Source organism: Neovison vison, chromosome X, assembly GCF_020171115.1.
Source record: "Neovison vison isolate M4711 chromosome X, ASM_NN_V1, whole genome shotgun sequence".
In the NCBI taxonomy this organism is placed as follows: Eukaryota; Metazoa; Chordata; class Mammalia; order Carnivora; family Mustelidae; genus Neogale; species Neogale vison.
This window is the reverse complement of record NC_058105.1, coordinates 88,435,192-88,449,035: the sequence shown is the minus strand read 5'-3', so window position 1 is coordinate 88,449,035 and position 13,844 is coordinate 88,435,192. Positions and strand designations below refer to the sequence as shown.

General features: G+C 44.0%; 1 protein-coding gene across 5 annotated transcripts in view; it reads left to right on the top strand.

The window, feature by feature from the left end:
- Positions 1-12,026, top strand: part of CLCN5 (chloride voltage-gated channel 5) — a 149,111-nt gene extending 137,085 nt beyond the window's left edge. For all 5 annotated transcript variants that reach the window (XM_044235720.1, XM_044235721.1, XM_044235722.1 and 2 more), the window contains 8 exons: positions 807-929; positions 1,800-2,006; positions 4,850-4,930; positions 5,365-5,907; positions 7,731-7,917; positions 9,330-9,728; positions 9,889-10,105; positions 11,374-12,026. In XM_044235720.1, the coding sequence (XP_044091655.1) occupies positions 807-929; positions 1,800-2,006; positions 4,850-4,930; positions 5,365-5,907; positions 7,731-7,917; positions 9,330-9,728; positions 9,889-10,105; positions 11,374-11,464 (1,848 nt within the window). In that variant the 3' untranslated portion in view covers positions 11,465-12,026. The remainder of the gene's footprint in view (positions 1-806; positions 930-1,799; positions 2,007-4,849; positions 4,931-5,364; positions 5,908-7,730; positions 7,918-9,329; positions 9,729-9,888; positions 10,106-11,373) is intronic.
- The last annotated feature ends 1,818 nt before the right edge of the window (positions 12,027-13,844 follow it).

Genomic DNA, 13,844 nt, shown 5'->3' with positions numbered 1-13,844 from the left:
AAAAGCTTTTTTTTTGGCTGGTGGGTTGGGGGCATGGGGAAGATGTAACTGTTTGCCAGCCCTTTATGTTGGTGACTCCTTATTACTGGTCAAAATTAGATTTATTTTCTGGCAGACTTCATTAGCATAGGAGGACAGTCTCGAAAGTATATTCACTCCATTTTAAAAAGAGGGGTTGCTGTTTTATTTTTCGGGAGAGCTGGCATCTCGGTGGTTTGGTTTTATGGTCAGAGCCTGAAACTTTCTGCTCACATCTACTTGTTGCTGAGTCTGTGATAGCAGAATTCTCTCAAAGATGTGGTGGTTCTCTGCAGAACTTAATTAACTGTGTATTTTAAGGAAACCGCTCAGGAATTTTCAACACTATAACCTCCCGTGAGAATCTGACACCAAGGTAGGTAGAGCTGGTCTTCACTTCAAATGTGTAGCCAATAACAGAGCTGTCAAGATTCTTAATAAAATTGACATAAAATGAGACCTAATTGACCCCCAAACCTGCCAGAGGTCTCATGTTGAACCGGAGTTTGCTTAGGGTTCTATCTGTTCCTCCTTCTTGTCGATCCTCAGCAGCTGGCGTCAGTTTCCTTGGGAGGGAGCAAAGCCTCACATTTTCGGTTCCAAGTGGGCTGACAGTGTTTCAGGGGTTGCTTTGCTGCCCATCTTGGAAGGAACGTTTTGAGCGATGTGATACTGGTCTTTTTCCTCCCGAGCCCCTCTCCCGAAACCCTTTTCATCAGCAGTGTTCCGTGCCTCACTGAGGCAGCCTGGGCTAAAACAAGCTTCTTCCCTTTTTTCTCCTGTTCTAGGGAGCCTTTGCCTACATAGTCAATTATTTCATGTATGTCCTCTGGGCTCTCCTATTTGCCTTCCTCGCCGTGTCTCTTGTCAAAGTGTTTGCACCTTATGCCTGTGGCTCCGGAATTCCTGAGGTGAGTCTCTCAAACGGTTTATAAACGGTTAACAGTAGTGAATCCTTCCTGGTTAAGAGCCTTTAATAGGTATTCCAGCATATCCTGCAACTCGAATCTGAAACAGGATCAGACCCTGAGGAAATCTGGAGTCTCTCTAGGTCTTCCCTCAAGTCTCCCAGCCTGGGCCACCTGGACACGAAAGGGGGTGGGTTTCTAGCCTCCTTGCAGGTTCCTGGGGAATCAGGCCTCTTGAAAGCCACTCCCTGCTTCCTACCCAAGGAGATCAAGGGTAGACCCCAAGTTTCTGGCCTGAAAAAGTACTGGCAGTTTCAACTTTGTTCCAGCAGGAGAAATAAAACGATTTTGCTACATTTCCTATAGTATGACTAGGGCTGGAAGGTGGGGGCCGGGGGTGGCTGAAGTCCTGTTCCTGACTACTTTTGGCTTAGATTGCTTGACAGTGACCAAAACCACTGAGATTTGAGGTTACCCAGATGACTTTGCCCCCTCTCTGTTTCCTGACCAAGTCATAGTTACAAATTTCTTTGGCAGAGAATCAAGGCTCTACTGGCCTGTAAGGATGTAAGTAAGGAAAACACCCTCCCACTCTGTTCCCCTTCTCCAAATACACACACTCTCATGCTTGCAGTACTCTCTTGCCCAGCTAGCACATGGCTGGGGGGCGGGGGAAAGGAACTTGAAAGCTTAAAGAACAGTTTTTGCTTTCTTGGACTCCCAGGCTCCCTCCCAAATTGGGGTCATGTAGGTCAAACATTTATATGTCACTCATTTGAAAGGTGCAGTTTCCATAATGAGGTCCAGATTATTGCTTCCCAGCCTTGTTTACTTGCCTAGCCTATATTTAATCTCTCTGTGTTTGACCTGCAGATAAAAACTATCTTGAGCGGTTTTATTATTAGGGGCTATTTGGGTAAGTGGACCCTGATTATCAAAACCATCACATTGGTGCTGGCCGTGTCATCTGGCTTGAGCCTGGGCAAAGAGGGCCCCCTAGTGCACGTGGCTTGCTGCTGTGGGAACATCCTGTGCCATTGTTTCAACAAATATAGGAAGAATGAAGCCAAGCGCAGAGAGGTAATAACAGATGGCCTGAATTGTCTCTTTTTTGGTGAGCATAAGTGGTCTGATCTTAGGGATGAGGATTTAGGGACTCTACCAATATCAGTACAAATACCCTGTGACCCAGTTGTTCCACTTCTAGGAATTTATCCTACAGACACCCCAAGCGTGTGTGGGAACCAAGGTGTGTGTGGGGCTCGTCGGTGCAGCATTTGTGGATATCATGGTAAAACCAAATAGTCACAATGGCCATCAATGGGACTGATCAAATAAACGATATTCTGGCCATACTGTAGAATACTAGGCAGTCGTTAAAAAAGATAGCCTTATGTATGTTGTTGTGGATTGATGGCTACAGAAGATCATTAAGTTTCAGAAGCCAGTTGTGGAATAACACATGTATAAAATAATTCAAGTACTGTTTTTTAAAAAAGTATGTATATGTGCATCTAGAAGGAAAACATCTGGAAAGTAGTTTTACTCCAAACTGTTGAAAAAGTCCACTGGTGGTGACATTTCCCCACTCACGGTGGTGAGCGGGAAAGTGAGGGGGTAGTGAGGGAGAAGTAAGGACTTTAAGAACTTCTAATACATATAACTCTACACAAGTTGTGCTGTTTTATTACAGAATAAGTTACAAAAATAAGAGATTTTTTTAAAAGAAGTCATTTTTTTCCTGTGAAAGAATATAAGCCCTGCATATATTTCAGATACCAGCTTTTCCATCTTTTATTTCTACCTAATGCCATGCTAAATGAGTTTCTCCATGTATAGGATATCTCTCTCTGCCTTCTGCCTCCATCTGGCTAAATTAGTCCTGCCACAGCATCTCCATAGCTGTTCTCATGTTCATGCAGTTCGTAATGTATATCGTTTTACGGAGGAAGAACAGATTTTAGAAATGTTCCACATCATTGGTTACTTTTATCCTGCTATAATTAAGGATTTAAGGAAATAAAGGTTCTTGCTCTGTTTTCTTTGAATTACACAGAAATCACATATGAAATGGGTCAAGGCCAACGTCATTTTATTAGAATGGATTTTTCACAAAATTGCAACCTAGTGATTTATTCGGAAAACAAAACGAAGCAAAACAAACCATAAGGCCCAGAAAGAAACTCAGAGATGCTGAAATTTCAAATATGGAATACATTTAGATAGTTCAAGGGGGTAAGTTTCTGGCAGGAGAGGAAGGCTAGCAGGAAAGGGAGAGGGAAATCTGAGTCGATTGTTTAGCTACTGTCAGATGGTAGCGGGCATAACGGCAGTGTGAAACTGGTCAGGTTGTTAGATGGGAGTAATGGACAACAGAAGCCGAAGAAGTGAAATCCATTTGAGCTGGCAGGAGGAGAGCATTGATTCTTGCTGATTTTGCATGGGTCAGGGTGACTTTGAAACTATAGATGGCCGGTTACTTTCATGCCATAAAATTGGCATTTTTGCTCACAGTTCCTTGTAAAATGAGAGGGGAGTTCTGGGCTGTTTCTCTGTATTGATGTCATGTATTTCTCTAACTAGACTCATGAATATTTGCATCTTGAGTTCACTTCCTATTGTTTATTTAGACTTTCTAGTTATTTTTCCCTGTCCTTCTCACCATCGGCAGCAACCCTTTTGTGTCCCAGGGCCTTGTCAAAGTGGGCAGATGGTGGAGATTACAGATTTGAGAAGGAAGGGCATGGACAGACTCCACTCTGTCAGCAAAAACTTGAAGCAAACTAGCCATCTTGATTCTTTTTTTTTTTCCTCATAATTCATCCTGAAAAGTCATTGAAATCCTCCTGTTTGACTGTTCTCATCCTTTTCAGATGAAAGACAGTATATAGGCACGAATTTTGAAGTCCTACCGGGCTAGCCCCAAAGACCTCACTTCTTCCTTCCCTTCATTTTCCTGCGCCTTCCTGCATTCCCAGGGAAAGGTGCCTGTTTATTTTGCCAAGAACCATTTTATTCTGCAGAAACTCTTAAGTTTTATTAAACTTTTTTCTAAAAGTTTCCTTACTAACACAAATCACTTATCACTCCACGGCAACCAGAATCCAGTGAAAGGACTTTATCCTTCCATTAATTCTGGTGTGTTGGTTACACATTTTCCATGCACATGAGTGTGTCTATGAACTGAGGTAGAGCTAAGTATCACTTGCTCTCTTTCTCTCCTTCCTTGTCCTTTTTTATTTCCCTCTGACAGCTTCTTCCCCTTCCTCTTCCTCTTCCACCTAGCCCTTTTCCTGGCCTCAGTGAAATACACTTAGGTCTTTTCAAAATCTGTCCCCTTGCTTCTCGTTGCTTCTAGTTTGCTCCCTATTTCTGTTTCCACTGGTCACTGGGGATGGAGTAGGGGCACTGAGTAGGAAACCCCAACCGCCTATTGTATGAAGATTTGCAGCTCCCGAATGGCTGTGAGCCAGTTGTTACTTCGGTTTTATATCATTACAGCCGTCTCTAAAATCTTACTTAGAAAAGCATTCCTTAATAAAGACAGCACTATGTAAATATGTCACTGAAAATACTTCATTTAGGTGGTTAATAAGCCTACAGACTCAAAATCAGTTAATGAATCAAGAGTACCGGGCGTGAGGGGAATGATTCGGAATAAAGTCCATGCCTGGATTCATTATAGAGGAAAGACCCTCTACCTGTTCGAGCATTAGACCCATGTGTTTGAAATGTAGCCCGCAGCGTTTGCTCTCTGAATAAGTAAATATGAATTGAACTTCATTTTTGATCCATTGGATATGGAGCATGTATAGTTGGTTTTTTAAAAATGTTTTCTAAACACTAACGTTCCCTTTTAAAAATGTGATCGTCAGTAGAAAGGTGTCATTATTCCAAGACTAATTCTGAGTTTTGGATTGTAGGTCTTATCAGCAGCAGCAGCAGCAGGCGTATCTGTAGCCTTTGGGGCGCCTATCGGTGGAGTGTTATTCAGCCTAGAAGAGGTAACTACTTTTATCTGTCTGTAGAATATGTGTGTTGCTTTCATGTCAGGAATTCTGGCCGGTGTCTGTGGGACATTTAGACTGGAGGTGCTCCGCCCAGCTCATGTGTTAACCATTTATTGTGTAACCAGAACTCTCTGGGTAGTTCTCTTGTCCTCAGTTCTCCTTTCTACAGCACTAACTGTTCACCTGAAACTGTTCTTTTTTTTTTTTTAAGATTTTATTATTTATTTGAGACAGACAGAGAGCATGACAGTGGGGAGGGTCAGAAGGAGAAGCAGACTCCCCACTGAGCAGGGAGCCTGATACGGGACTCGATCCAGGGACCTGAGCTGAAGGCAGATGACCAACTAACTGAGCCACCCAGACACCCCATACCTGAAACTGTTTCTGCGTCCTGGTTTACGTTTGCTTTCTCACCCTCTTTCTTCTAGGTCAGCTACTATTTCCCCCTCAAAACGCTGTGGCGCTCGTTTTTTGCTGCCTTGGTGGCAGCATTTACCCTACGTTCCATCAATCCCTTTGGCAACAGCCGCCTGGTTCTATTTTATGTGGAGTTTCACACTCCCTGGCATCTCTTTGAGCTTGTGCCCTTCATTCTGCTGGGCATATTTGGTGGTCTGTGGGGAGCTTTGTTTATCCGCACCAACATTGCCTGGTGTCGGAAGCGTAAGACCACTCAGCTGGGGAAGTATCCTGTCGTAGAGGTACTCGTTGTGACAGCCATCACTGCCATCCTGGCTTTCCCCAATGAATACACCCGCATGAGCACAAGTGAGCTCATTTCTGAGCTATTCAATGACTGTGGACTTCTGGACTCCTCCAAGCTCTGTGATTATGAGAACCGTTTCAACACAAGCAAGGGGGGTGAGCTGCCCGACAGACCAGCTGGTGTGGGAGTCTACAGTGCCATGTGGCAGCTGGCCTTGACACTCATACTGAAAATTGTCATCACTATATTCACCTTTGGCATGAAGGTGAGGAGATTCTTTCGCTACTCAGTGGGTAGATGTGTGGCTATGGGTTTGGGGGGCAAAGCCAAGACACCATACAATCTTCAAAGCTCCATGTGGCACTTCCGGCTTCATGCAGCATTATCCCCCCACCTCAGAAGGCCCCCGCCAACGTGTCCTCAGCTTCCTAGACAGTAGCACCTCTACCTAACATCATCCAAGCTGACTTTTAGGCCTCATGCAGACCTCAGTGATGAGATTTAAGAAGAAAGGTTTTCTCCTTTCTGGTGGAAAACAGATTTTTCCCCTAGAAAAGGAATTGTGAGGTATTTGTTCACATGCCTATTGTATTAAAGCAATATCTGACCACCACATCTGTGGTCCTTATAGGGGGGCTTTAGAGTTTGCCAACAGAGCAAAACATCAAATTGAATCAAACGAGGTAGCCGTTATTCAACCGTTTTGACCACTAAAATGGCAGTGTCCCATGGTTCGGCCCAGTGGTGCTCAATGTTTTCTTTACCGTTGTTATCAATGCCCAAGGATCAGGATCTTCACAGGTGATCCCAAGTTAATATTGCAACTGTCAAAAGCAGACATCAGGCCAGCATCTTTTATTTGCAGTACCTGTTATCATTGCCATGTTTCAGAAGAAATCAGAAAGGAACACATGTTAAGGTATTTTCTTTCTCCTCCCTAGGTTATTTGTTTGTCTTGCCTCTGGCACCCAACTACCAAGTCAGTTCTCTCTCTCCTCTAGGGAAACGGGAGTTCAAACTGGGAAAGAAGATGTCGCAGCTCAGTTTAGGCAGTATTATAGTCTCTGAATTGATTTGTGTCCTCCTCTACACTCCAGAAGGTTTTACAGTGCTTCTTGAGTGATTTATTTTTCCCTGTCATGGCTTTATTCTTTGATTTAAAGTGATAATGTTCAGACCATCCAACCCACCCAGATTCAAATGTATTTCACAATTGAACACAGGCTATTTAAAAATAATCTGCTGTTTCATTTTGTCCTTGTCATCATTTCTCTCCCTTCACACACAACATTGAGAATTCACTGTAGAATCCCAAGAGTCAGGGAAATAGAGGGGGAGACAGCCGAGAGGGTCTTTTGGTGGTAGTGGTGGTGGGGTTGTTTTGTTTTGTTTGGATACTCACACAACCACGGTTACTGCTGCATTAAAAAATGTAATAATTTCATCTTTCTTTATACTATTACAAAATAAAATGTGACCTCGTATACAATCCTTTTAATGTGACTAGTGGGTTAAGACACCGATTGTGTTTCATCCCTGGCACTGGTATTTACTGTAACTTGACCTTGGATGAGTTGCTTCACTTCCCTGAACCTTGAGTTCTTTGTGATTGGGTAATCATGATGCCTGTCTCCCAGGGGTGGTTGTCCAGAACTGGGGGAATCCTGTCAGTTGAGTATCCAGCATAGAACGTGGTAGATGGTCAGTAGAGGGGAATTTTTGTTGCTGAGAATTCAGAATGGGGAAAATGTCTGCATATGTGAGAAATTCCATCTATTTTCCTTTTTCTTTGGGAAAGGCTTAATTTCTGCCCTCCAGTTCTATGTTGGTCTGGAGAGTTCAGGCTCTTGCCAGATGGACCCCCAAATCAGGGTAAGCTTCTTTGCAGTCGTACTTGCCTGCACGTCCCAGAGAACCTCTAGCCCCTGTAGTGTTACACATGTCTTTATGGCCACTTGCTAGCATACTGCATAGTTAAATTGTCATTGGCCTGTTCGCTTCGCAGAGGGTCAGTCCTCTAGCCCTTAACGCATGCCAGGTGTTGAGTGCATCATTCCTCCCTAAGCACCTGTTGCTTTCTCTTTGCAGATCCCTTCTGGCCTGTTTATCCCCAGCATGGCTGTTGGTGCTATAGCGGGTCGACTTTTGGGAGTGGGAATGGAGCAGCTGGCTTATTACCACCACGACTGGGCCATCTTCAATAGCTGGTGTAGTCAGGGAGCGGATTGTATCACCCCTGGCCTTTATGCGATGGTTGGGGCTGCAGCCTGCTTAGGTGAGTAGTGTCTGCATTGACCTTGAAGAAGTTGACACCCAGGTGATGTAATAAAGAAGCATGATCTGAAACACGGTTCACTGCATATTTTTTTAATGACCATTTCCTGTTGGGTTTGCCATTTTTTCAAGTGCTTTAAGGAAGTATTCTTTATCATATAGCTTATTTTCCTCCCTTTGGGGAGCAATTTTACTCTCAAATTTCATCCTACTAAGGAAATGATCAGAAACTTGGAGAAGGATATTCTGTCCAAGAATGTTCATTGCAGGATTATCTATGATAGCAAGAAGTTGGAATCAACTTAAATATGCACAGGAAGGGACTGGTTAAGTGGATTATGGTCCATATAACTGGGTAATATTATACTATGTATCTGTTAGGGGCGCCTGGGTGGCTCAGTGGGTTAAGCCTCTGCCTTCAGCTCAGGTCATGGGTCCTGGGACTCTCAGGGTCCTGGGATCAAGCCCCACGTCAGGCTCTCTGCTCAGCGGGGAGCCTGCTTCCCCATCTGTCTGCCTACCTCTCTGCCTACTTACGATTTCTCTCTCCGTCAAATAAATAAATAAATAAAATCTTTACTATGTAGCTATTAAATGTGATCCTAATATTTAATATTTTTAATATAACATTAAATAAATTTGTGTTAATACACAAGATGTTCCTGACATAAAGTGGGGGGTGGCATGGTGGGAAGTTAAATGTGTAATATGAGCTCACTTACATAAAAATGTGTATTTTTACATCATGAAAAACTTGCAGAAGTCATTCAGAATTTTTACTCTGCTTATTTTAGGGAGTGAGCTTATGGATAATGACTTTTATAGACTTATTTTTTTTAAAGATTTTACGTATTTATTTTGAGACAGTGAGAGGGAGAGCACAAGCCGGGTGGGGGGAAAGGCAGAGGGAGAAGCAGGCTCCCTGCTGATCAGGGAGCCCAACTGAGGGCTCGATCCCAGGACCCTGGGATCACGACCTGAATCAAAGGCAGATGCTTAACTGACTGAGCCACCCAGGCGCCCCATCTTCTGTTGACTTTTAAAAAGTGTTTTCTGACTTTTCCACAAGAGCCTGTATGTTCCAGAGAACCTCTCCTCTCAGTACTGTTACACAAATTCTGGATATCTTTTGCAGTGACCTTTATAATTAGGGGGGAGAAAGCAGTGCACAAATAAGAAACAAAAGGAGAAAAATGTAGAAGGCGTCTTGCACGTTCGTAGATATTATTTTGAGAAATGTAACTCGTGTCCATTATAAACTTGCTTTAATGCAGTTGCATTTAACAGGGGAGACCTCCTTTTAGCAGTGTTTCTGGCAAGTAAGCTGTCCCTGGATGGGGGTCTGTCACAGGCCCTTACCTGGCATGAATGAACTATTCCTGTTTTCAGTGGCCCATGTCTGTTTCTTTGCAGGTGGGGTGACGCGGATGACCGTTTCTCTCGTTGTCATAATGTTTGAACTAACTGGGGGCTTGGAGTACATTGTGCCTCTGATGGCTGCAGCCATGACAAGCAAGTGGGTGGCAGACGCTCTTGGGCGGGAAGGCATCTATGATGCCCACATTCGTCTCAACGGTTACCCCTTTCTTGAAGCCAAAGAAGAGTTTGCCCATAAGACCCTGGCAATGGATGTGATGAAACCCCGGAGAAATGATCCTTTATTGACTGTCCTTACTCAGGACAGTATGACTGTGGAAGATGTAGAGACTATCATCAGTGAAACCACTTACAGTGGCTTCCCAGTGGTGGTGTCCCGGGAGTCCCAAAGACTTGTGGGTTTTGTTCTCCGAAGGGATCTCATTATTTCAATTGGTAAGGATTTCAGAAAGAGTATCATGAGATCCATAGTGGAAATAAATAAATACATGCACAAAGGGTGGGGAGACAGAGGGAGGATGGGATGAATTAGGGGCCATCAAGATAGAAGGAGCACCTCCATTTTCAACTTTTGTCCCCCCTACTTCTCAAATAGAAAATGCACGGAAGAAACAGGATGGGGTTGTGAGCACGTCCATCATTTATTTCACCGAGCATTCTCCTCCCATGCCGCCCTACACCCCGCCCACCTTGAAACTCCGGAACATCCTGGATCTCAGCCCCTTCACTGTGACTGACCTCACCCCCATGGAGATTGTCGTGGACATCTTCCGCAAGCTGGGACTGCGGCAGTGCCTGGTTACGCACAATGGGTGAGAGCTCCCTGGGGGAGGCACGTTGGATTGTGGGAGGAAGGAGACTGTAGGGAGAGAAAGAGAGAAGAACCCAATTCATCTGACCCTCAGTAGCACTTACAGGCCCTCCTGAAGCTCCGCCATGAAGATGGATGTGTTTCTTTTATTGTCATCATGAATGGAAAAGGGGTTTGGGGGAAAAAGTGTGTTTGAGAGATGGGAACTACTGGCTGCACATTATAAATAATGTAGTCCCTCCCCCGCAAAGGAAAGAGCTGTGTCCTTTTGAACAGACAGCACTGAAGTTATGATGGTATTAGGTAGTATATGTATATATAGTATTAGTCCTTCGAGTACCTTTATTTTTATTATTTGAAGATGAGAGAAGCAAGTTTTTGTGAGGTTTGAAGATCTGCACAAGGGCCCCCTGTTAATATACAGTAGAGAGGTAGGCTTTAAACACAAGTCTTCTGACTCTCAAGACCAAGGCTCAGTCTTCCTGGGACATTTCCTTATTTTTGGTTAATTAAAAAAACCTTTTTTTTCAGTCCCCCCCCAGGACATTTGTCATGCAGTAAAGGAAGCCCTGCTATTTTTATTGGAAAACAAGGGCGGGGGAGGAGGAGAGTGGATTGATTTTTCTAAGCATGCTATGTTAATCCAGCAATTATATAAGAATTTCACTCTGTACGATTTCTAAATGTTGTAACAGATGTCTTGCAGGATTTGAATCAGCAAGGGGATTTTCCCTAACTGATTCATTCAACACTTACTGAATCCCCTATTTCATGCAAGAAGGTATTCCGCTAGATGCCAAGGAGGCACAAAAAAGGCCGTTCTCCCCGCTCAAGGAGTGTGCGATGTCCTAGGGAATCTGAGAACACATGAACCCGTATCACACGACAGCAGATGGGACAAGGGCGTAGGTCAGGCCGTTGTTGCCAGGAGGACGCAGGCATTGCCATCCTGCAGGATCAGGGAGGCATTCTGGAAGAGGAGCGCGTGAACCGGGTGGCAAATGAGAAGATTCAGATACGTAGGGAATATTTAAGCCACAAGAGATAGCAGGATGTGAGACCGGAAGTAGAAATGCTGGCAGCCTGTCTGGGGACCTGTGCACAGTCCCGTTTGCCAGGCGCATGTAACGTAGTCCTGTGAGTGCCTCATGCTGTAAGCCCGGACGGTGTTGAAGACAGAGTTGCAAATGACTGGGGTGGAAGGGTGTCACCTCAGAGAATGTTAACCCCCGATTTATTTTTGTTTTGTTGTCTCGTTTTGTCTTGCAGGCGGTTGCTCGGAATCATTACCAAAAAGGATGTGTTAAAGCATATAGCACAGATGGCGAACCAAGATCCTGACTCCATTCTCTTCAACTAGAATCACAGGGTTGTGCTGGATATAAAACAGGAAGGACATTGCAGACCATGGATGTATTTTGTTAACTGGGTACCCAAAACACATTTCCCGTATTTGGAGGGTGAAGTTATATTATTAGTGTGTTGTCCCTTTCCTCTAAGTTAACCAGTTGCACTACATAATCTCTGGAATTTAATCTTCTCTTTATGAGAAAATACAGTTAGGCATCTGTGATATTGCATTAGGAAGATTTTATGAAAGAGTCAATGAGATTGCTCTGGTTTCATTCTTTTTAATTTTTTTAAAATTTAAAACATAATTGTTAGCCAATATGCAATCACTGAAAACTATGCAAGAAAAATTCCAGCCGTCCTGACCTATAGCCTGCAGGAAACTCATGAAAAAGTCACTTTTTTTGGACTCTGTCGTTGGTGGAAGATGAAGTGTAAGCTAAGGGGCTTTGCTTTTCCAACCACAGAAAGGAAAGCCAGAAGGAAAATAGTAATGGTGTTTTCCAGACTGTGAAAATTCAGTTCAAATGTTATCTTGTTCCTGTTACAATACTTAGCATTATTAGTTTGTGTGTGTGTGTATGTGTATGTTAATTTTAATACCTGATTATAAGACAATGCTGCTTTGGTTAACCTTCTCTAAATGAATTTAGAGAGGTTGACTTTTATAGCTTGCTTGTTCCTGGTACTCTTTTGAAGTGCACAAAGATAAGTCATGGAACTTTCTCCTTGTCTGCAAAAAGGGTAATTTTCCAGATGGTATCTGTTAGCCAGTAGACAAGGACTTCGTCATGAATTTGTTAGTAGCAAGGAATGATTTCTTCAGCTTCCTTGGAATGAATGATTAGTAAAGTTCTAAGCAAAATCAATGACTAGGAATTTCACATTTTCTTGTGAGGTCCTGACTCATTCTCTTAGCCAGATGCCGCCTCCATGAGTGATGGTGCTTTAGGCTTCTGGAATATTTAAGAGTAGTAAAGGGAATCACTTCGAGACAGCGTGCTGATAAACCAGGGAAGATCCTGAGCTGAATCTGCATACTCATGCATTCCTTTGTGAAGACCACCAGTACTAAAATAGCTGGGGGCTCATGCCTCCTCCCAGTGTTAAGTGCATAACACAGGCCAGTGTTGTCCCTGTGAACATGAATTTAGGCTTGGGGTACATTCAAATCTATTTGAGGCATTGGAATTAGGATAGGCAGCTGCGACTCCCTTGAGGCTCCTTAAAATTCTAAGTAAAACGCAGAGCTATCCTAAGACCCAGGGGTGTGGACAAGGCCTGGTGACACCAACGGTGCTTGTTTATCCAATTGCAAAGGTGCCTGTCTCAATTTTCTACCACCTTTATTGCAGTAGAAAACATCACACTGTAGGGACGCCTGGTGGAATCACAGAGCCACCATCCTCACCATCATTCCGACCGATGCCATGTTTCATTTTCTGTTGTTTTCCCCATGTGCAGCTGCCCCCGCTACCAACCCTGTGTTCCCCTCCATTCTTTTCTCCTCCCACTCCTCAGTCCCCAGTCCTCTCTTTGGGATTGGGTGCCATGCCTGGTTAATCATTCCTCTCTCAAGGAAGAACTCCCAGGGATAGTTAAATTGTAAACTGGGGCTCAGCAACCTTCCGGCATGGGGACCCGAGGTAGCGCACAGCCGCCTGCTTTGCTCTCTAGCGCATTTGCTGCTGCCCTGCCTCCCTCCCTCTCTGTGCCGATGCCTAGGGCCCGCAGTAGCGGGACTCAACTGCCAGGGCTGTGAGTTCAGCCTTTCCTGTTCTGCAGGTCCGTCCCTGCACTGTGCACCATCCTTCCAGCCTAGAACCAGCAGTCACTCAGCACAGCCTCCCCTTCCCTCCACCTCCCCTCCCCCAACACCTCAGGGTTCCTCATTTTAAAAGTTGCTGAACCCTGAATCTGGGATTTTTTTTTTTTACCCCTAGTTCTTTCCAAAATCTGAAATTCTTTTATTGCCCAGACCTGCGTAGCTAAGGCTTGTATTGATTTTTATCTTTCAGCTGTCAAGGCACTCACCAGAGTTTTGCTTCGTTTCTTCTTTTTTTTAAAGTATATCATGCTAACATTTTAGAGAAAGAGAAAAAAACTCTTTAGGTTATCTTCTGTTATAGTCATGACTTAGTCCCTTTATGTCTTCTGTCCCTTTCATGCCACTGATTTCCTCATCTGAGATGAGGCCGTGGGCTAAACCGCCCCTGTGTATTGTGCAGAAGTCATTCTTATCTGTATATTTCTGGTTCACTACCTATCTTTTCTTATTAGCTGTCCAGCTGAAGTTTGCAAAACAGGAAGCATTAGTATTTCTGGTATTTGATGAGACAAAGGTTTGATCGCATTTCATAGTGCAGCAGTGCTATGGAGGGCGTCTGAGT